Here is a 22,785-nt window from a genome sequence, read left to right on the forward strand (position 1 = left end):
TGGTGGAGAGCTGCCGTCAATCACCCGGGCAGTGTGAGCTGAGCATGTGCAGGCGGCGGTGGCAGACGCTGACGCAGGAGGTGAGCGAGATCCAGGGAGCGGGTTAAAGAAACGCTGGGGACAACAACACCGAGTGCAGGCCCGGGCCCGGATATAAACCGGGGAACATTCTCCCCACACCGGGGGGGATATAAACCGTGGAACATTCTCCCCACACCGCGGGGGGATATAAACCGGGGAACATTCTCCCCACACCGCGGGGGGATATAAACCGGGGAACATTCTTCCCACACCGGGGGGGGATATAAACCGGGGAACATTCTCCCCACACCGGGGGGGATATAAACCGGGGAACATTCTCCCCACACCGGGGGGGGATATAAACCGGGGAACATTCTCCCCACACCGGGGGGGGGGAGGGGGGGGATATAAACCGGGGAACATTCTCCCCACACCGGGGGGGATATAAACCGTGGAACATTCTCCCCACACCGGGGGGGATATAAACCGTGGAACATTCTCCTCACACCGGGGGGGGGATATAAACCGTGGAACATTCTCCTCACACCGGGGGGGGATATAAACCGGGGAACATTCTCCCCACACCGGGGGGGGATATAAACCGGGGAACATTCTCCCCACACCGGGGGGGATATAAACCGGGGAACATTCTCCCCACACCGGGGGGGATATAAACCGGGGAACATTCTCCTCACACCGGGGGGGGATATAAACCGGGGAACATTCTCCCCACACCGGGGGGGGGATATAAACCGTGGAACATTCTCCTCACACCGGGGGGGGATATAAACCGGGGAACATTCTCCCCACACCGGGGGGAATATAAACCGGGGAACATTCTCCCCACACCGGGGGGGGGATATAAACCGGGGAACATTCTCCCCACACCGGGGGGGATATAAACCGGGGAACATTCTCCCCACACCGGGGGGGGGATATAAACCGGGGAACATTCTCCCCACACCGGGGGGGGGATATAAACCGTGGAACATTCTCCCCACACCGGGGGGGGGAGATATAAACCGGGGAACATTCTCCCCACACCGGGGGGGGATATAAACCGGGGAACATTCTCCCCACACCGGGGGGGGATATAAACCGGGGAACATTCTCCCCACACCGGGGGGGGATATAAACCGGGGAACATTCTCCCCACACCGGGGGGAGGGGGGATATAAACCGGGGAACATTCTCCCCACACCGGGGGGGGGATATAAACCGGGGAACATTCTCCCCACACCGGGGGGTGGGGATATAAACCGGGGAACATTCTCCCCCACACCGGGGGGGATATAAACCGGGGAACATTCTCCCCACACCGGGGGGGGATATAAACCGGGGAACATTCTCCCCACACCGGGGGAGGGATATAAACCGGGGAACATTCTCCCCACACCGGGGGGGGGGGGATATAAACCGGGGAACATTCTCCCCACACCGGGGGGGGGGATATAAACCGGGGAACAATCTCCCCACACCGGGGGGGGATATAAACCGGGGAACATTCTCCCCACACCGGGGGGGGATATAAACCGGGGAACAATCTCCCCACACCGGGGGTGGGATATAAACCGGGGAACATTCTCCCCACACCGGGGGGGGGATATAAACCGGGGAACATTCTCCCCACACCGGGGGGGGGGGGGATATAAACCGGGGAACATTCTCCCCACACCGGGGGGGATATAAACCGGGGAACATTCTCCCCACACCGGGGGGGGGGGGATATAAACCGGGGAACATTCTCCCCACACCGGGGGGGATATGAACCGGGGAACATTCTCCCCACACCGGGGGGGGGGATATAAACCGGGGAACATTCTCCCCACACCGGGGGGGATATAAACCGGGGAACATTCTCCCCACACCGGGGGGGGGGATATAAACCGGGGAACATTCTCACCACACCGGGGGGGATATAAACCGGGGAACATTCTCCCCACACCGGGGGGGGGGGGATATAAACCGGGGAACATTCTCCCCACACCGGGGGGGATATAAACCGGGGAACATTCTCCCCACACCGGGGGGGGGGGGGGATATAAACCGGGGTACATTCTCCCCACACCGGGGGGGATATAAACCGGGGAACATTCTCCCCACACCGGGGGGGGGATATAAACCGGGGAACATTCTCCCCACACCGGGGGGAATATAAACCGGGGAACATTCTCCCCACACCGGGGGGATATAAACCGGGGAACATTCTCCCCACACCGGGGGGATATAAACCGGGGAACATTCTCCCCACACCGGGGGGGGGATATAAACCGGGGAACATTCTCCCCACACCGGGGGGATATAAACCGGGGAACATTCTCCCCACACCGGGGGGATATAAACCGGGGAACAGTCTCCCTACACCGGGGGGATATAAACCGGGGAACATTCTCCCCACACCGGGGGGGGATATAAACCGGGGAACATTCTCCCCACACCGGGGGGGGATATAAACCGGGGAACATTCTCCCCACACCGGGGGGGATATAAACCGGGGAACATTCTCCCCACACCGGGGGGGAATATAAACCGGGGAACATTCTCCCCACACCGGGGGGGGGGGATATAAACCGGGGAACATTCTCCCCACACCGGGGGGGGGATATAAACCGGGGAACATTCTCCCCACACCGGGGGGGGGGATATAAACCGGGGAACATTCTCCCCACACCGGGGGGGGGATATAAACCGGGGAACATTCTCCCCACACCGGGGGGGATATAAACCGGGGAACATTCTCCCCACACCGGGGGGGAATATAAACCGGGGAACATTCTCCCCACACCGGGGGGGGGGGATATAAACCGGGGAACATTCTCCCCACACCGGGGGGGGGGGGGATATAAACCGGGGAACATTCTCCCCACACCGGGGGGGGATATAAACCGGGGAACATTCTCCCCACACCGGGGGGATATAAACCGGGGAACATTCTCCCCACACCGGGGGGGGGATATAAACCGGGGAACATTCTCCCCACACCGGGGGGGGGGATATAAATCGGGGAACATTCTCCCCACACCGGGGGGGGGGATATAAACCGGGGAACATTCTCCCCACACCGGGGGATATAAACCGGGGAACATTCTCCCCACACCGGGGGGGGATATAAACCGGGGAACATTCTCCCCACACCGGGGGGGGGGATATAAACCAGGGAACATTCTCCCCACACCGGGGGGGATATAAACCGGGGAACATTCTCCCCACACCGGGGGGGGATATAAACCGGGGAACCGTCTCCCCACACCGGGGGGGATATAAACCGGGGAACATTCTCCCCACACCGGGGGGGGGATATAAACCGGGGAACATTCTCCCCACACCGGGGGGGGGATATAAACCGGGGAACATTCTCCCCACACCGGGGGGGGGATATAAACCGGGGAACATTCTCCCCACACCGGGGGGGGATATAAACCGGGGAACATTCTCCCCACACCGGGGGGGGATATAAACCGGGGAACATTCTCCCCACACCGGGGGGGGATATAAACCGGGGAACATTCTCCCCACACCGGAGGGGGGGGATATAAACCGGGGAACATTCTCCCCACACCAGAGGGGGGGGATATAAACCGGGGAACATTCTCCCCACACCGGGGGGGGGATATAAACCGGGGAACATTCTCCCCACACCGGGGGGGATATAAACCGGGGAACATTCTCCCCACACCGGGGGGGGATATAAACCGGGGAACATTCTCCCCACACCGGGGGGGGATATAAACCGGGGAACATTCTCCCCACACCGGGCCGGGGGGGATATAAACCGTGGAACATTCTCCCCACACCGGTGGGGGGATATAAACCCGGGAACATTCTCCCCACACCGGGGGGGATATAAACCGGGGAACATTCTCCCCACACCGGGGGGGGGTGGTGATATAAACCGGGGAACATTCTCCCCACACCGGGGGAGGGGGGGATATAAACCGGGGAACATTCTCCCCACACCGGGGGAGGGGGGGATATAAACCGGGGAACATTCTCCCCACACCGGGGGTGGGGGGATATAAACCGGGGAACATTCTCCCCACACCGGGCCGGGGGGGATATAAACCGTGGAACATTCTCCCCACACCGGGGGAGGGATATAAACCAGGGAACATTCTCCCCACACCGGGGGGGGGGATATAAACCGGGGAACATTCTCCCCACACCGGGGGGGGGGATATAAACCGGGGAACATTCTCCCCACACCGGGGGGGGGGGATATAAACCGGGGAACATTCTCCCCACACCGGGGGGGGGATATAAACCGGGGAACATTCTCCCCACACCGGGGGAGGGATATAAACCGGGGAACATTCTCCCCACACCGGGGGGGGGGATATAAACCGGGGAACATTCTCCCCACACCGGGGGGGGGGATATAAACCGGGGAACATTCTCCCCACACCGGGGGGGGGGGATATAAACCGGGGAACATTCTCCCCACACCGGGGGGGGGGGGATATAAACCGGGGAACATTCTCCCCACACCGGGGGGGGGGATATAAACCGGGGAACATTCTCCCCACACCGGGGGGGGGGGGGATATAAACCAGGGAACATTCTCCCCACACCGGGGGGGATATAAACCGGGGAACATTCTCCCCACACCGGGGGGAGGGGGGATATAAACCGGGGAACATTCTCCCCACACCGGGGGGGGGGGATATAAACCGGGGAACATTCTCCCCACACCGGGGGGGGGGGATATAAACCGGGGAACATTCTCCCCACACCGGGGGGGATATAAACCGGGGAACATTCTCCCCACACCGGGGGGGGGGATATAAACCGGGGAACATTCTCCCCACACCGGGGGGGGGATATAAACCGGGGAACATTCTCCCCACACCGGGGGGGGATATAAACCGGGGAACATTCTCCCCACACCGGGGGGGGGGGATATAAACCGGGGAACATTCTCCCCACACCGGGGGGGATATAAACCGGGGAACATTCTCCCCACACCGGGGGGGGGGATATAAACCGGGGAACATTCTCCCCACACCGGGGGGGGGATATAAACCGGGGAACATTCTCCCCACACCGGGGGGGGATATAAACCGGGGAACATTCTCCCCACACCGGGGGGGGGGATATAAACCGGGGAACATTCTTCCCACACCGGGGGATATAAACCGGGGAACATTCTCCCCACACCGGGGGGGATATAAACCGGGGAACATTCTCCCCACACCGGGGGGGAGGATATAAACCGGGGAACATTCTCCCCACACCGGGGGGGGATATAAACCGGGGAACATTCTTCCCACACCGGGGGGGGATATAAACCGGGGAACATTCTCCCCACACCGGGGGGGGGGATATAAACCGGGGAACATTCTCCCCACACCGGGGGAGGGATATAAACCGGGGAACATTCTCCCCACACCGGGGGGAGGATATAAACCGGGGAACATTCTCCCCACACCGGGGGAGGGATATAAACCGGGGAACATTCTCCCCACACCGGGGGAGGGATATAAACCGGGGAACATTCTCCCCACACCGGGGGGGATATAAACCGGGGAACATTCTCCCCACACCGGGGGGGGATATAAACCGGGGAACATTCTCCCCACACCGGGGGGGGATATAAACCGGGGAACATTCTCCCCACACCGGGCCGGGGGGGATATAAACCGTGGAACATTCTCCCCACACCGGTGGGGGGATATAAACCCGGGAACATTCTCCCCACACCGGGGGGGATATAAACCGGGGAACATTCTCCCCACACCGGGGGGGGGTGGTGATATAAACCGGGGAACATTCTCCCCACACCGGGGGAGGGGGGGATATAAACCGGGGAACATTCTCCCCACACCGGGGGAGGGGGGGATATAAACCGGGGAACATTCTCCCCACACCGGGGGTGGGGGGATATAAACCGGGGAACATTCTCCCCACACCGGGCCGGGGGGGATATAAACCGTGGAACATTCTCCCCACACCGGGGGAGGGATATAAACCAGGGAACATTCTCCCCACACCGGGGGGGGGGATATAAACCGGGGAACATTCTCCCCACACCGGGGGGGGGGATATAAACCGGGGAACATTCTCCCCACACCGGGGGGGGGGGATATAAACCGGGGAACATTCTCCCCACACCGGGGGGGGGATATAAACCGGGGAACATTCTCCCCACACCGGGGGAGGGATATAAACCGGGGAACATTCTCCCCACACCGGGGGGGGGGATATAAACCGGGGAACATTCTCACCACACCGGGGGGGGATATAAACCGGGGAACATTCTCCCCACACCGGGGGAGGGATATAAACCGGGGAACATTCTCCCCACACCGGGGGGGGGGATATAAACCGGGGAACATTCTCCCCACACCGGGGGGTGGATATAAACCGGGGAACATTCTCCCCACACCGGGGGGGGGGATATAAACCGGGGAACATTCTCCCCACACCGGGGGGGGGGATATAAACCGGGGAACATTCTCCCCACACCGGGGGGGGGGGATATAAACCGGGGAACATTCTCCCCACACCGGGGGGGGGGGGGATATAAACCGGGGAACATTCTCCCCACACCGGGGGGGGGGATATAAACCGGGGAACATTCTCCCCACACCGGGGGGGGGGGGGGATATAAACCAGGGAACATTCTCCCCACACCGGGGGGGATATAAACCGGGGAACATTCTCCCCACACCGGGGGGAGGGGGGATATAAACCGGGGAACATTCTCCCCACACCGGGGGGGGGGGATATAAACCGGGGAACATTCTCCCCACACCGGGGGGGGGGGGATATAAACCGGGGAACATTCTCCCCACACCGGGGGGGATATAAACCGGGGAACATTCTCCCCACACCGGGGGGGGGGATATAAACCGGGGAACATTCTCCCCACACCGGGGGGGGGATATAAACCGGGGAACATTCTCCCCACACCGGGGGGGGATATAAACCGGGGAACATTCTCCCCACACCGGGGGGGGGGGATATAAACCGGGGAACATTCTCCCCACACCGGGGGGGATATAAACCGGGGAACATTCTCCCCACACCGGGGGGGGGGATATAAACCGGGGAACATTCTCCCCACACCGGGGGGGGGATATAAACCGGGGAACATTCTCCCCACACCGGGGGGGGATATAAACCGGGGAACATTCTCCCCACACCGGGGGGGGGGATATAAACCGGGGAACATTCTTCCCACACCGGGGGATATAAACCGGGGAACATTCTCCCCACACCGGGGGGGATATAAACCGGGGAACATTCTCCCCACACCGGGGGGGAGGATATAAACCGGGGAACATTCTCCCCACACCGGGGGGGGATATAAACCGGGGAACATTCTTCCCACACCGGGGGGGGATATAAACCGGGGAACATTCTCCCCACACCGGGGGGGGGGATATAAACCGGGGAACATTCTCCCCACACCGGGGGAGGGATATAAACCGGGGAACATTCTCCCCACACCGGGGGGAGGATATAAACCGGGGAACATTCTCCCCACACCGGGGGAGGGATATAAACCGGGGAACATTCTCCCCACACCGGGGGAGGGATATAAACCGGGGAACATTCTTCCCACACCGGGGGGGAGGATATAAACCGGGGAACATTCTCCCCACACCGGGGGAGGGATATAAACCGGGGAACATTCTCCCCACACCGGGGGGGATATAAACCGGGGAACATTCTCCCCACACCGGGGGGGATATAAACCAGGGAACATTCTCCCCACACCGGGGGGGATATAAACCGGGGAACATTCTCCCCACACCGGGGGGGATATAAACCGGGGAACATTCTCCCCACACCGGGGGGGGGATATAAACCGGGGAACCGTCTCCCCACACCGGGGGGGGGATATAAACCGGGGAACATTCTCCCCACACCGGGGGGGGGGATATAAACCGGGGAACATTCTCCCCACACCGGGGGGGATATAAACCGGGGAACATTCTCCCCACACCGGGGGATATAAACCGGGGAACATTCTCCCCACACCGGGGGGGATATAAACCGGGGAACATTCTCCCCACACCGGAGGGGGGGGATATAAACCGGGGAACATTCTCCCCACACCGGAGGGGGGGGATATAAACCGGGGAACATTCTCCCCACACCGGGGGGGGGGGATATAAACCGGGGAACATTCTCCCCACACCGGGGGGGGGATATAAACCGGGGAACATTCTCCCCACACCGGGGGGGATATAAACCGGGGAACATTCTCCCCACACTGGGGGGGAATATAAACCGTGGAACATTCTCCCCACACCGGGGGGAGGGATATAAACCGGGGAACATTCTCCCCACACCGGGGGGGGGTGGTGATATAAACCGGGGAACATTCTCCCCACACCGGGGGGGGATATAAACCCGGGAACATTCTCCCCACACCGGGGGGGATATAAACCGGGGAACATTCTCCCCACACTGGGGGGGATATAAACCGGGGAACATTCTCCCCACACTGGGGGGGATATAAACCGGGGAACATTCTCCCCACACCGGGCCGGGGGGGATATAAACCGTGGAACATTCTCCCCACACCGGTGGGGGGATATAAACCCGGGAACATTCTCCCCACACCGGGGGGGATATAAACCGGGGAACATTCTCCCCACACCGGGGGGGAATATAAACCGTGGAACATTCTCCCCACACCGGGGGGAGGGATATAAACCGGGGAACATTCTCCCCACACCGGGGGGGGGTGGTGATATAAACCGGGGAACATTCTCCCCACACCGGTGAGGGGATATAAACCCGGGAACATTCTCCCCACACCGGGGGGAGGGATATAAACCGGGGAACATTCTCCCCACACCGGGGGGGGGGATATAAACCGGGGAACATTCTCCCCACACCGGGGGGGGGTGGTGATATAAACCGGGGAACATTCTCCCCACACCGGTGAGGGGATATAAACCCGGGAACATTCTCCCCACACCGGGGGGGATATAAACCAGGGAACATTCTCCCCACACCGGGGGGGGGGGGGATATAAACCGGGGAACATTCTCCTCCTGCCTGCCGGGTCCCGGCTCTGCTCGCGCTGTGTCTGCGTCAAACTCTCAGGGAGCGTCTGTAAATCAACGAGAAACAGTAATGGACCAGGGAGCGTCTGTAAATGAAGGAGCAATGGTGACTGAGCAGGGAGCGTCTGTAAAGAATTCTCGAATCACAGAATATTGCAGCACAGAAGGGGGCCATTCGGCCCATCGAGTCTGCGCCGATACTTTCGGGGAGCAATCCGGTTATCCCACTTCCCCCGCTCTTTCCCCAAATCCCTGCAATATCATTCTGCTTCAAGTCTTTGTCCAATTCACTTTTGAAGGCTACTATTGACTCTGTCTCCACCGCTCCGTCAGGCAGTGCATTCCAAACCCTAACCACTCCTTGTGTGAAAATGGTTTTCCTCATGTGACCTCTGTTTTTGCCAATCGCCTCAAATCTGTGCCCTCTGGTTATCAGTGTTAGAAACAGTGTCTCTCTTTATTCTATCTCATCTTCATGATTTTTAACACCTCTATCAAATCTCGTCTTAGCCTTCTCTGCCCCAAGGAGAACAATCCCAGCTTCTCCAGTCTCTACATAAATGAAGTTCCTCATCCCTGGCACCATTCCAGTAAATCTCTTCTGTCCCCTCTCCAAAGCCTTTGTGTCCTTCCTGAAGTGTGCCCAGAATTGGACCCAATCCTCCAGCTGGGGTCGAGCTAGTGTTTTATATCGCTTTGGCATAACTTCCCGGCTTTAGTACTCTGTGCCTCAATTTATAAAGCCAGGATCCTTTACGCTTTATTAACAGCTTTGTTAACCTGTCCTGCGATCTTCAAAGATTTATTAAAATCTTTAAATATTTCAAACAATGTAGCAGAAATGGAGAGTGGTCAGGGAGCGTCTGTAAAGGAAGGAGAAATGGAGAGTGGTCAGGGAGCGTCTGTAAAGGAAGGAGAAATGGGGAGTGGTCAGGGAGCGTCTGTAAAGGAAGGAGAAATGGGGAGTAGTCAGGGAGTGTCTGTATAGGAAGGAGAAATGGGGAGTGGTCAGGGAGTGTCTGTATAGGAAGGAGCAATGGAGAGTGGTCAGGGAGCGTCTGTCAAGGAAGGAGAAATGGAGAGTGGTCAGGGAGCGTCTGTAAAGGAAGGAGAAATGGAGAGTGGTCAGGGAGCGTCTGTAAAGGAAGGAGAAATGGAGAGTGGTCAGGGAGCGTCTGTAAAGGAAGGAGAAATGGTGACTGGGCACGAAGCTTCAATTTTAAAATTCTCATCCTTGTTTTCAAATCCCTCCGTGCCCTCGCCCCTCCCTATCTCTGTAACCTCCTCCAGCCCTACAACCCTCCAGGATTTCTGGCCTCCTGCACATTCCTGGTTTTAATCACACCACCATTGCTGGCCATGCCTTCAGCTGCCTAGGCCCTAAGCTCCAAAATTCCCTCCCTCTCCTTTAACACCCTAAGAACGTAAGAAATAGGAGCAGGAGTAGGCCATTTGGCCCCTCGAGCCTGCTCCGCCTTTCCATAAGATTATGGCTGATCTGATCATGGACCCAGCTCCACTTCCCTGCCCGCTCCCCATAACCCTTTACTCCCTTATCGTTCAAAAATCTGTCTATCTCCACCTTAAATATATTCAATGACCCAACCTCCACAGCTCTCTGGGGCAGAGAATTTCACAGATTTACAACCCTCTGAAAGAAGAAATTTCTCCTCATCTCAGTGCTAATTGGGCAGCCCCTTATTCTAAGACTATGTCCTTTACTTTTAGTTTCCCCTATGAGTGCAGATATCCTCTCTGAATCCACCTTATCGAGCGCCCTCATTATCTTATATGTTTCAATAAGATCACCTCTCATTCTTCTGAACTCCAATGAGTATAGGCCCAACCTATTCAACCGATCTTCATAAGACAACCTCCTCATATCTGGAATCTACCTAGTGAACCTTCTCTGACAGCCTCCAATGCAAGGATATCTCTCCTTAAATAAGGAGACTAAAACTGTACGCAGTACTCCAGGTATGGTCTCGACAATACCCTGTACAGGTGTAGCAGGACTTCTCTGCTTTTATGCTCTATCCCCCTTGCAATAAAGGCAAACATTCCATTTGCCTTCCTGATTACTTGCTGTACCAACATACTAACTTTTTGTGTTCCATGCACAAGGACCCCCAGGTCTCTCTGTACTGCAGCACTTTGCAATTTTTCTTCATTTAAATTATAATTTGCTTTTCTATTATTTCAGCCAAAAGTGGATAATCTCACAGTTTCCCACATTATACTCCATCTGCCAAATTTTTGCTCACTCACTGAGCCTTTGCAGATTTTTTGTGTCCTCCTCACAATTTGCTTTCCCACCCATCTTTGTATCATCAGCAAACTTGGCTACATTACACTCTGTCCCTTCATCCAAATCATTAATATAGATTGTAAATAGTTGAGGACCCAGCACTGATCCCTGCGGCACCCCACTAGTCACTGTTTGCCAACTGGAAAAAGACCCATTTACCCTGACTGTGTTTTCTGTTAGTTAGCCAATCCTCTATCCATGCTAATATATTACCCCCAACCCAGTGAGCTTTTATCTTGTGCAGTAATCTCTTATGTGGCACCTTATCGAATGCCTTCTGGAAATCCAAATACACCTCATCCACTGGTTCCCCCTCATCCTTCCTGCTCGTTACATCCTCAAAGTACTCCAATGAATTTGTCAAACCTGATTTCCCTTTCATAAAACCATGCTGACTCTGCTTGATTGAATCATGCTTTTCCAAATGTCCCATTACTGCTTCCTTAATAATGGACTCCAACATTTTCCCAACGACAGATGTTCGGGTAACTGGTCTATAGTTTCCTGCTTTTTGTCAGTCACCTTTTTTAAATAGGGGCATTACATTTGTGGTTTTCCAATCTGCTGGGACCGCCCCAGAATCCAGGGAATTTTGGGAGATTACAAACAATGCATCTACTATCTCTGCAGCCATTTCTCTTCAGACCCTGGGATGTAAGGCATCAGGTCCAGGGGACTTGTCCACCTTTAGTCCCATTATTTTACCTAGTACCACTTCATTACTGATAGTGATTGTATTAAGTTCCTCCCTACCTATAGCCCCTTGATTATTCACTATTGGGATGTTTTTAGTGTCTTCTACCGTGAAGACCGTTACAAAATATTTGTTCAACGTCTCTGCCATTTCCCTGTTCTCCATTATTAATTCCCCAGTCTCATCCTCCAGGGGACCAACATTTACTTGAGCCACTCTTTTCCTTTTTAACCCTCTTTAAAATGTGCCGCTTTGACTCTCGGTGTCCAATTCTATCTGATAATGCTCCTGTGAAGCACCAGGGGCCATTTTACAGAGTTATTTCAAGGCTGAGATAGATACATTTTTGGTGTTTGGGGAATCAAGGGATATGGAGATCGGGCGGGAAAGTGGAGTTGAGGTTGATGTTCAGTCATGATATTGAATGGTGGAGCGGGCTCGAGGGGCCGTATGGCCTACTCCTGCTCATAACTCTTATGTTCTTAAAGGCGCTATATAAATGAAAGTTGTTGTCTATAAAGGAAGGAGAAATGGTGATGGGTCAGGGAGAGCATTTGATTAGGACTGGGAGATATGGCGGATGGACAGCTTATAGGGAGCGATAGAGTGAGGGAAAGGAGAGAGAGAGAGAGAGAGACCATGTACACAAGAAATGAACTGTAAAGTTGGGTGGGGAAGAGGAGGTAGGGAAGTGACAGCAGACAAAAGGAGGCACAATGGGAGAAGGTAGAGTAATAAAAGACACATAGAAAATAAAAAGACTTGCATTTATTTCGCACCTTTCACCACCACCAGATGCCCCAAAGTGCTTTACAGTCAATTAAGTTATTTTTGAAGTGTAGTCTCCATCGTAATGTAGGAAACGCAGCAACCAATTTACAATGTGATAATGACCAGATAATCTACTTCACTGATAAGGAAAAATATTGGCCAGGACATCGGGGGTAACTCCCCTGTTCTGCTTGAAATAGTGCAATGGGAGCAGACGGGGCCTCGGTTTAACATCTTATCCAAAAGACAGCACCTCCGACAGTACAGCAGTCCCTCAGCACTGCACTGGAGCATCATAGAAACATAGAAACATAGAAAATAGGTGCAGGAGTAGGCCATTCGGCCCTTCTAGCCTGCACCGCCATTCAATGAGTTCATGGCTGAACATTCAACTTCAGTACCCCATTCCTGCTTTCTCGCCATACCCCTTGATCCCCCTAGTAGTAAGGACCTCATCTAACTCCTTTTTGAATATATTTAGTGAATTGGCCTCAACAACTTTCTGTGGTAGAGAATTCCACAGGTTCACCACTCTCTGGGTGAAGAAGTTCCTCCGCATCTCGGTCCTAAATGGCTTACCCCTTATCCTTAGACTGTGACGTCTGGTTCTGGACTTCCCCAACATTGGGAACATTCTTCCTGCATCTAACCTGTCTAACCCCGTCAGAATTTTAAATGTTTCTATGAGGTCCCCTCTCATTCTTCTGAACTCCAGTGAATACAAGCCCAGTTGATCCAGTCTTTCTTGATAGGTCAGTCCCACCATCCCGGGAATCAGTCTGGTGAACCTTCGCTGCACTCCCTCAATAGCAAGAATGTCCTTCCTCAGGTTAGGAGACCAAAACTGTACACAATACTCCAGGTGTGGCCTCACCAATGCCCTGTACAACTGTAGCAACACCTCCCTGCCCCTGTAATCAAATCCCCTTGCTATGAAGGCCAACATGCCATTTGCTTTCTTAACCGCCTGCTGCACCTGCATGCCAACCTTCAATGACTGATGTACCATGACACCCAGGTCTCTTTGCACCTCCCCTTTTCCTAATCTGTCACCATTCAGATAATAGTCTGTCTCTCTGTTTTTACCACCAAAGTGGATAACCTCACATTTATCCACATTATACTTCATCTGCCATGCATTTGCCCACTCACCTAACCTATACAAGTCGCTCTGCAGCCTCACAGCATCCTCCTCGCAGCTCACACTGCCACCCAACTTAGTGTCATCCGCAAATTTGGAGATACTACATTTAATCCCCTCATCTAAATCATTAATGTACAGTGTAAACAGCTGGGGCCCCAGCACAGAACCTTGCGGTACCCCACTAGTCACTGCCTGCCATTCTGAAAAGTACCCATTTACTCCTACTCTTTGCTTCCTGTCTGACAAACAGTTCTCAATCCATGTCAGTACACTACCCCCAATCCCATGTGCTCTAACTTTGCACATCAATCTCTTGTGTGGGACCTTGTCGAACGCCTTCTGAAAGTCCAAATATACCACATCAACTGGTTCTCCCTTATCCACTCTACTGGAAACATCCTCAAAAAATTCCAGAAGATTTGTCAAGCATGATTTCCCTTTCACAAATCCATGCTGACTTGGACCTATCATATCACCTCTTTCCAAATGCACTGCTATGACATCCTTAATAATTGATTCCATCATTTTACCCACTACCGATGTCAGGCTGACCGGTCTATAATTCCCTGTTTTCTCTCTCCCTCCTTTTTTAAAAAGTGGGGTTACATTGGCTACCCTCCACTCCATAGGAACTGATCCAGAGTCAATGGAATGTTGGAAAATGACTGTCAACGCATCCACTATTTCCAAGGCCACCTCCTTAAGTACTCTGGGATGCAGTCCATCAGGCCCTGGGGATTTATCGGCCTTCAATCCCATCAATTTCCCCAACACAATTTCCCGGCTCATAAGGATTTCCCTCAGTTCCTCCTCCTTACTAGACCCCCCGACCCCTTTTATAACCGGAAGGTTGTTCGTGTCCTCCTTCGTGAATACCGAACCAAAGTACTTGTTCAATTGGTCCGCCATTTCTTTGTTCCCCGTTATGACTTCCCCTGATTCTGACTGCAGAGGACCTACATTTGTCTTTACTAACCTTTTTCTCTTTACATATCTATAGAAACTTTTGCAATCCGTCTTAATGTTCCCTGCAAGCTTCTTCTCATACTCCATTTTCCCTGCCCTAATCAAACCCTTTGTCCTCCTCTGCTGAGTTCTAAATTTCTCCCAGTTCGCTGCTATTTCTGGCCAATTTGTATGCCACTTCCTTGGCTTTAATACTATCCCTGATTTCCCTTGATAGCCACGGTTGAGCCACCTTCCCTTTTTTATTTTTATGCCAGACAGGAATGTACAATTGTTGTAGTTCATCCATGCGGTCTCTAAATGTCTGCCATTGCCCATCCACAGTCAACCCCTTAAGTATCATTCGCCAATCCATCCCAGCCAACTCACGCCTCATACCTTCAAAGTTAGCCTTCTTTAAGTTCTGGACCATGGTCTCTGAATTAACTGTTTCATTCTCCATCCCAATGCAGAATTCCACCATATTATGGTCACTCTTCCCCAAGGGATCCCTTCAAGCACCTTCCCGGTGATCGAGGTCAGTTCCCGAGTTCTGACTTGTGCCCAATTTGCAAAATGGGAACTACATGTGCTACCTTCCAATCTCAGGGAACAACCCATGACTCTACTGAGCTGTTGGAGATATGGGCAAGGGGCTGACAGAGCACCCATCCCATCTCTTTAAACACCCTTGGGTGGATATCATCTGCACCTTACACGTCAAGGTTAACCCACGCAGTGACTTTGCTGTCAGTGAAGAGAGATGAGAAAGACCAAAGTGCCGTTTGCCCCTCTCAGTGTGACCTTGAAGGACTGTGTCCAGGCTGAAGTTTTCTCCCCATATGATCCTCCCCCCAGTGTGTCCTCTCTGAGCTCCAGCCAGGTGATGATAAACACACAGGTGGGAAAGACAAAAATCTACAGCAATGTGTTGAAAGCAACACAAATTTATTTGTCTATAACCCAAATATTAAACTCCAGTCCAGTTACTGGAGTTATTGACATCAGCAGAAACAAACCCCAACTGTCAGAATGAACATGGTTCAGTCGGGATGTGATTAACAGCAGATCCCAACCCCTGCAGTCACTTGTGAACTTGCTGGTGTCTCAACACATGGTCTAACGTACTGAATCCCTTCCCGCACTCAGAGCAGGTGAACAGCCTCTCCCCAGTGTGAACTCGCTGGTGTCTCAACACATGGGCTAACGTACTGAATCCCTTCCCACACTCGGAGCAGGTGAATGGCCTCTCCCCAGTGTGAACTCGCTGGTGTTTCAGCAGGTGGGATGATGTACTGAATCCCTCCTCACACTCTGAGCAGGTGAATGGCCTCTCCCCAGTGTGAACTCGCTGGTGTCTCAACACATGGGCTAACGTACTGAATCCCTTCCCGCACTCAGAGCAGATGAACAGCCTCTCCTCAGTGTGAACTCGCTGGTGTTTCAGCAGGGTAGATGAATGAGTGAATCCCTCCTCACACTCGGAGCAGGTGAATGGCCTCTCCCTCGTGTGAACTTGCTGGTGCCTCAACAGGTGGGATGAACACCTGAATCCCTCCCCACACTCTGAGCAGCTGAATGGCCTCTCCCCAGTGTGAACTCGCCAATGTATTTCCAGCTGGGATGGGGAGTTGAAACATTTCCCACAGTCCTCACATTTACACAGTTTCTCCCCAGTGTGACTGCACTTGTGTTTCTCCAGGTTGGATGATCGGCTGAAGCCTTGTCCACACACAGAGCACGTGTACTGTTTCTCCCCGCTGTGAACAGTGCTTTTCCCTTCCATGGTCAAAGGCCGATGATATTCCGTTCCCGATGAATCGAGTGACTCTGTCACATCTTAATGTGATGTTTGGTTTGAGCCTCTGGTCGACAAATCCTCCCCTTTTAATACCCTGTAAAGTGAGTTTCAAACAGGAAAAAGGGTGGGTGAGAGAGAACCCACAAAAACACAAAGGCAGGTTGTGAAATTGAACTGAATGAACCTGGCTATTTGTGCAGCCATCAGCAGAAAATAAGTGACCATGAAAGCTGTTGGATTGTCGTAATAACCCAACTGGTCACTAATGTCTATAGGATTCACAAAATTCTGGGACCCCCTGCTCAATGGACATGTGTCTGGAATTTAAATTGGAACTGTGTTAGACTTTTGGAGGAGAAATGTGGACAGAAATATCTCACTATTAGGTGCCTTTGGACTAAACTAGTGCCTTTTAGATTGAGTTTGGACATTTTAAATTGTATGCTGGGTCTGCATAGGGCTGCTAACCCACCTGGGAGGCAGGCCCCAGGGAGACATTAGCAGTCTAACAAAAGCCCACTTACCAGGGACCCAGGTACATACATATTTTAATAGTTCTTAAAACGGCTATACAGAAAAACCCTGGATTCAGCAAAACACACAATGGACAGTATCAAGACCTGATTACATTCTAACGGCACCATTTGAAAACCCCATCAACACCTTTGGGAATCTTGTATCAGGCTAATACTCAATCAGCCCACCAAAATATCTCACAAAGGGATCACATTAGAGTTGATCAGCCTGCCAACATCGCACAAAAGCAGTCATCAGAAATCAATTGTGCACTCAGGTATAACTGGGGGCCTTGGTGGTGATTTTGGGCTGTGGTACCTTTTGGGCATAGAAAGTAGGTGCAGGAGTAGGCCATTCAGTCCTTCGAGCCTGCACCACCATGCAACAGGATCATGGCTGATCATTCACCTCAGTACCCCTTTCCTGCTTTCGCTCCATATCCCTTGATCCGTTTCGCCGTAAGGGCCATATCTAACTTCCCCTTGAATATATCAAATGAACTGGCATCAACAACTCTCTGCGGTAGGGAATTCCACAGGTTAACAACTCTCTGAGTGAAGAAGTTTCTCCTCATCTCAGTCCTAGATGGCCTACCTCTTATCCTTGGACTATGTTCCCAAGTTCTGGACTTCCCCAACATCGGGAACATTCTTCCTGCATCTAACCTGTCCAGTCCCGTCAGAATTTTCTATATATCTATGAGAAACCCTCTCATCCTTCTAAACTCGAGTGAATACAGGCCCAGTGAATCTAGTTTCTCCTCATATGTCAGTCCTGCCATCCTGGGAATCAATCTGGTGAACCTTCGCTACACTCCCTCAATAGCAAGAACGTCCTTCCTCAGATTAGGAGAACAAAACTGAACACAATATTCCAGGTGAGGCCGCACTACGGCCCTGTACAACTGCAGTAAGACCTCCCTGTCCCTATACTCAAATCCCCTCGCTATGAAGGCCAAAAAAGCATTTGCCTTTTTCACCGCCTGCTGAACCTGCATGCTAAATTTCAATGACTGATGTACCATGACACCCAGGTCTCGCTGCACCTCCCCTTTTCCTCATCTGCCACCATTCAGATAATATTCTGCCTTCGTGTTTTTGCCACGAAAGTGAATAACCTCACCTTATACTGCATCTGCCACGTGTTTGCCCATTCACCTAACCTGTCCAAGTCACCCTGCAGCCTTTTAGCGTCCTCCTCACAGCTCACACTGCCACCCAGCTTAGTATCATCTGCAAACTAGGAGATATTGCACTCAATTCCTTCATCCAAATCATTAATATATATTTTAAATAGCTGGGGTCCTAGCACTGAGCCCTGCAGTACCCTACTAGTCACTGCCTGCCATTCTGAAAAGGACCCATTTTTCCCGACTCTCTGCTTCCTGTCTGCCAACCAGTTCTCTATCCACGTCAGTACATTACCCCCAATACCATGTGCTTTAATTTTGCACACCAATCTCTTGTGTGGGACCTTGTCAAAAGCCTTTTTAAAGTCCAAATACACCACATCTACTAGTTCTCCCTTGTCCACTCTACAAGTTACATCCTCAAAAAATTCTAGAAGATTTGTCAAGCAGGATTTCCCTTTCATAAATCCACACTGACTTGGGCCGATCACGTCACTGCTTTCCAAATGTGCTGCTATTTCATCTTTCATAATTGATTCCAAGATTTTCCCCACTACTGATGTCAGGCTAACCAGTCTGTCATTACCCATTTTCTCTCTCCCTCCTTTTTTAAAAAAGTGGTGTTACATTAGCTACCCTCCAGTCAATAGGAACCGATCCAGAGTCGATCGACTGTTGGAAAATGGTCACCAATGCATCCACTATTTCTAGGGCTACTTCCTTAAGTACTCTGGGATGCAGACTATCAAGACCCAGGGATGTATTGGCCTTCAATCCCATCAATTTCCCTGACACAATTTCCCACCTAATAAGGATTTCCTTCAGTTCCTCCTTCTTACTCGACCCTCGGTCCCCTCGTATTTCCGGAAGGTTATTTGTGTCTTCCTTTGTGAAGACAGAACCAAAGTATTTGTTTAACTGGTCCATTATTTCTTTGTTACACAGTATAAATTCACCTGAATCTGACTGCAAGGGACCTACGTTTGTTTTCACTAATCTTTCACATATATATATAGAAGCTTTTGCAGTCAGTTCTTATGTTGCCAGCAAGCTTCCTCTCATACTCTATTTCCCCCTCCTAATTAAACTATTTGTCCTCCTCTGCTTTATTACAAAATTATCCCAGTCTTCAGGTTTGCTGCTTTTTCTGGCCAATTTATAAGCCCCTTCCTTGGATTTAACACTATCCTTAATTTCACTTGTTAGCCACGGTTGAGCCATCTTCCCTGTTTTATTTTTACTCCAGACAGGGATGTACAATTGTTGAAGTTCATCCATGTGATCTTTAAATGTTTGCCATTGCCTATCCACCGTCATCCCTTTAAGTATCATTCATCAGTCTATTCTAGCCAATTCATGTCTCATACCATCAAAGTTACCTTTCCTTAAGTTCAGGACCTAGTCTCTGAATTAACTGTGTCACTTTCCATCTCAATAAAGAATTCTACCATATTATGGTCACTCTTCCCCAAGGGGCCTCGCACAACAAGATTGATAATTAGTCCTTTCTCATAACACATCACCCAGTCTCGGATGGCCAGCCCTCTAGTTAGGTCCTTGATACATTGGTCGAGAAAACCATCCCTAATACACTCCAGGAAATACTCCTTCACCACATTGCTACCAGTTTGGTTAGCCCAATCAATATGTAGATTAAAGTTGCCCATGATAACTGCTGAAGAGAGAAAGCAGTGTGCAACTGGTCTAAACTGTGGAGAAATCCTTTGGTGAGCATAGTCCCTGCAATTTCTGAACCGAGCTCAGTTAGTGTAGTGGTGGGAGGTGTTTTTTTTTCCACTGCATAGCCTCTGTACCCGTTGCGTATATGTTTTCCCCCTTTTTCTGTACATTTTGTTATATGCTATTCAGGTAATTAGTGTGGTGTGCTATTTCCTAAATAAAATATTTGTTCTTGCACCAAACAGTTGTCTGTCTACATCTATCACATCTCCTAAATAATTCCAAGCCCGAGAGCCAGGGAGTGGGACGATTCGGACCATCAAGGTCAGAAAAGGCTGACACACCCACCACCCCCTACATGTCCTTCAGGGACAGGAACTCACCACCCGGTCTGGGCCGACACAAGACTCTGGTCTCTATGCGAGGAGGGAGGGGTGGGCGGGGTGAAGGGGAGGGAATGTATACATCTGCAACTCGACCAGAACTTTGACAGAACCTCCAAAACCCACAACCTCTCCCACCCAGATGGACCAGGGCAGCAGGTGCTTGGGAAATCCATCACCTCCAAGTTCCCCTCCAAGTCTCACACCATCCTGACTTGGGCATATATCACCGTTCCTACATCGTCACTGGGTGAAAATCCTGGAGTTCCTCACCTAACAGCATTGTGGGAGGGCCTTCACCACACGGACTGCAGCGGTTCGAGAAGGCCCACCATCACCTTGTCAAGGGGCAAATGGAAATTGGAAATATATTCTGGCCCGACTGGTGACATCCACATCCCAAGAATGGATTAAAACAAATCTGTATATTGAAAGCCCCTACAGAAATACTTGTTCCGAAAACAATACTCTTCTACATTGTGCGGGCAGTGTCTGTTTCACAACCTAATCTCCCCTAGAATCCACCGCTGTTGACAGTTTCTCATCGGAAATTGTTGGGCCCGACTGGGCCCAGAGGTACTGGGGGTTAAACCCAGCAGCTTCTCCCCCTCTCCACTCCAGCTCAAACTGATGCAACAAACAGACCCACACAGGAGGCCAGGGAGCGACTTCCGTATCCAGCACCCACCCTGATACAGAGCGGCTCTGGATTGGTCGCTCTGTGTTTCCAGTATCGATGCACTGAAGATCAGCATATGAGGGAGAGGTGAATAGAGGCTGATGATGAGAGAGTTAGAACCATAGAATCAGAGAATGGTTACAGCACGGAACAAGACCATTCGGCCCGTCGAGCCCGTGCCAGCTCTCTGCAAGAGCACCTCAGCTAGTCCCACTCCCCCGCCCTTACCCCACAGCCGTGCAAATGTTTTTCTTTCAGGTACTTATCCAACTCCCTTTTGAAAGCCGCAATTGAGTCTGCCTCCACCACCCTTTCAGTCCGTGCAATCCAGATATTAAACACTCGCTACGCAAAAAGGTTTTTTCTTGTGTCGCCTTTGGTTCTTTTGCCAATCACCTTAAATCTGTGTCCTCTGGTTCTCGACCCTTCTGCCAATGGGAACAGTATCTCTCGACCACTCATGATTTTGAACACCTCTGTCAAATTTCCTCTCAATCTTCCCTGCTCTAAGGAGAACACAAGAAATAAGAGCGGGAGTAGACCATTTGGCCCCTCGAGCCTGCTCCATCATTCAATAAAATCATGGCTGATCTGATCCTGGACTCAACTCCACTTACCCCTCGCTCCCATAAACCTTTACTCCCATATCGCTCAAAAAATCTGTCTATCTCCGCCTTAAATATATTCAATGATCCAGCCTCCACAGCTTTCTGGGGCAGAGAATTCCACAGAATTAGAACCCTCAGAGAAGAAATTCCTCCTCATCTCAGTTTTAAATGGGCAACCCCTTATTCTGAAACTATGCCCCCAGTTCTAGATTCTCCTATGAATGGAAACACCCTCTCTGCATCCACCTTGTCAAGCCCTCCAGTATCTTTTATGTTTCAATAAGATCACCTCTCATTATTCTGAACTCCAATGAGTATCGGCCCAAACTACTCAACCTTTCTTCATAAGTCAACCCCCTCATCTCAGGAATCACCCAAATGAACCTTCTCTGAACTGCCTCCAATGAAAGTATATCCTTCCTTAAATACAGAGACCAAAACTGTTCACAGTACTCCAGGTGTGGCCTCACCAATACCCTACAGTCGTTGCAGGACTTCTCTGCTTTTATACTCTATCCCCCTTGCAACCCCAGCTGCTCCAGTCTGTCAAGGTAACTGAAGTCCCTCATCCCTGGAATCATTCTCGTAAATCTTTTGTGCACCCTCACCAAGGCCTTCACATTATTCCTAAAGTGTGTTGCCCACAATTGGGCATAATACTCCAGTTGAGGCCGAACCAGTGTTTTGTACAGGTTCATCATAATATCCATGCGTTTGTACTCTATACTTCTATTTATAAACAGGGATACTGTCAAGTGTAGTATAAACAGGGACAGGGTCTAGTGTAATATAAACAGAGGCAGGGTCGAATGTAATATAAACCGAGACTGGGTCATGTGTAATATAAACAGTGACATGGTCTAGGGTAATATTTAGAATGACTCCTGGCGCCATGAGCTAGTGAGTACAGAAATAGGAGGATAGAGCAGATGAATGCCTGGCTGGAGAGATGGTGCAGGAGTGAGGGCTTTAGATTCCTGATGCATTGGGACCGCTTCTGGAGAGAGGTGGGACCTGTACAAACCGGACGGGTTGCACCTCAACAGAGCCGGGACCAATATCCTCGTCCGGGGGGGGGGGGGAGGT

The 22,785-nt window shown here is 51.7% G+C and overlaps 1 protein-coding gene across 1 annotated transcript in view; it reads right to left on the reverse strand.

The window, feature by feature from the left end:
• LOC139235351 (zinc finger protein 229-like) overlaps positions 1-16,781 on the reverse strand; it is a 50,788-nt gene extending 34,007 nt beyond the window's left edge. Inside the window, exon 1 of the mRNA XM_070866491.1 lies at positions 16,028-16,781. Coding sequence (XP_070722592.1) covers positions 16,028-16,689 — 662 coding nt within the window. The 5' untranslated portion in view covers positions 16,690-16,781. The remainder of the gene's footprint in view (positions 1-16,027) is intronic.
• Between the last annotated feature and the right edge of the window lie 6,004 nt (positions 16,782-22,785).

This window comes from Pristiophorus japonicus, chromosome 23 (assembly GCF_044704955.1).
Source record: "Pristiophorus japonicus isolate sPriJap1 chromosome 23, sPriJap1.hap1, whole genome shotgun sequence".
Taxonomy (NCBI): domain Eukaryota; kingdom Metazoa; phylum Chordata; class Chondrichthyes; family Pristiophoridae; genus Pristiophorus; species Pristiophorus japonicus.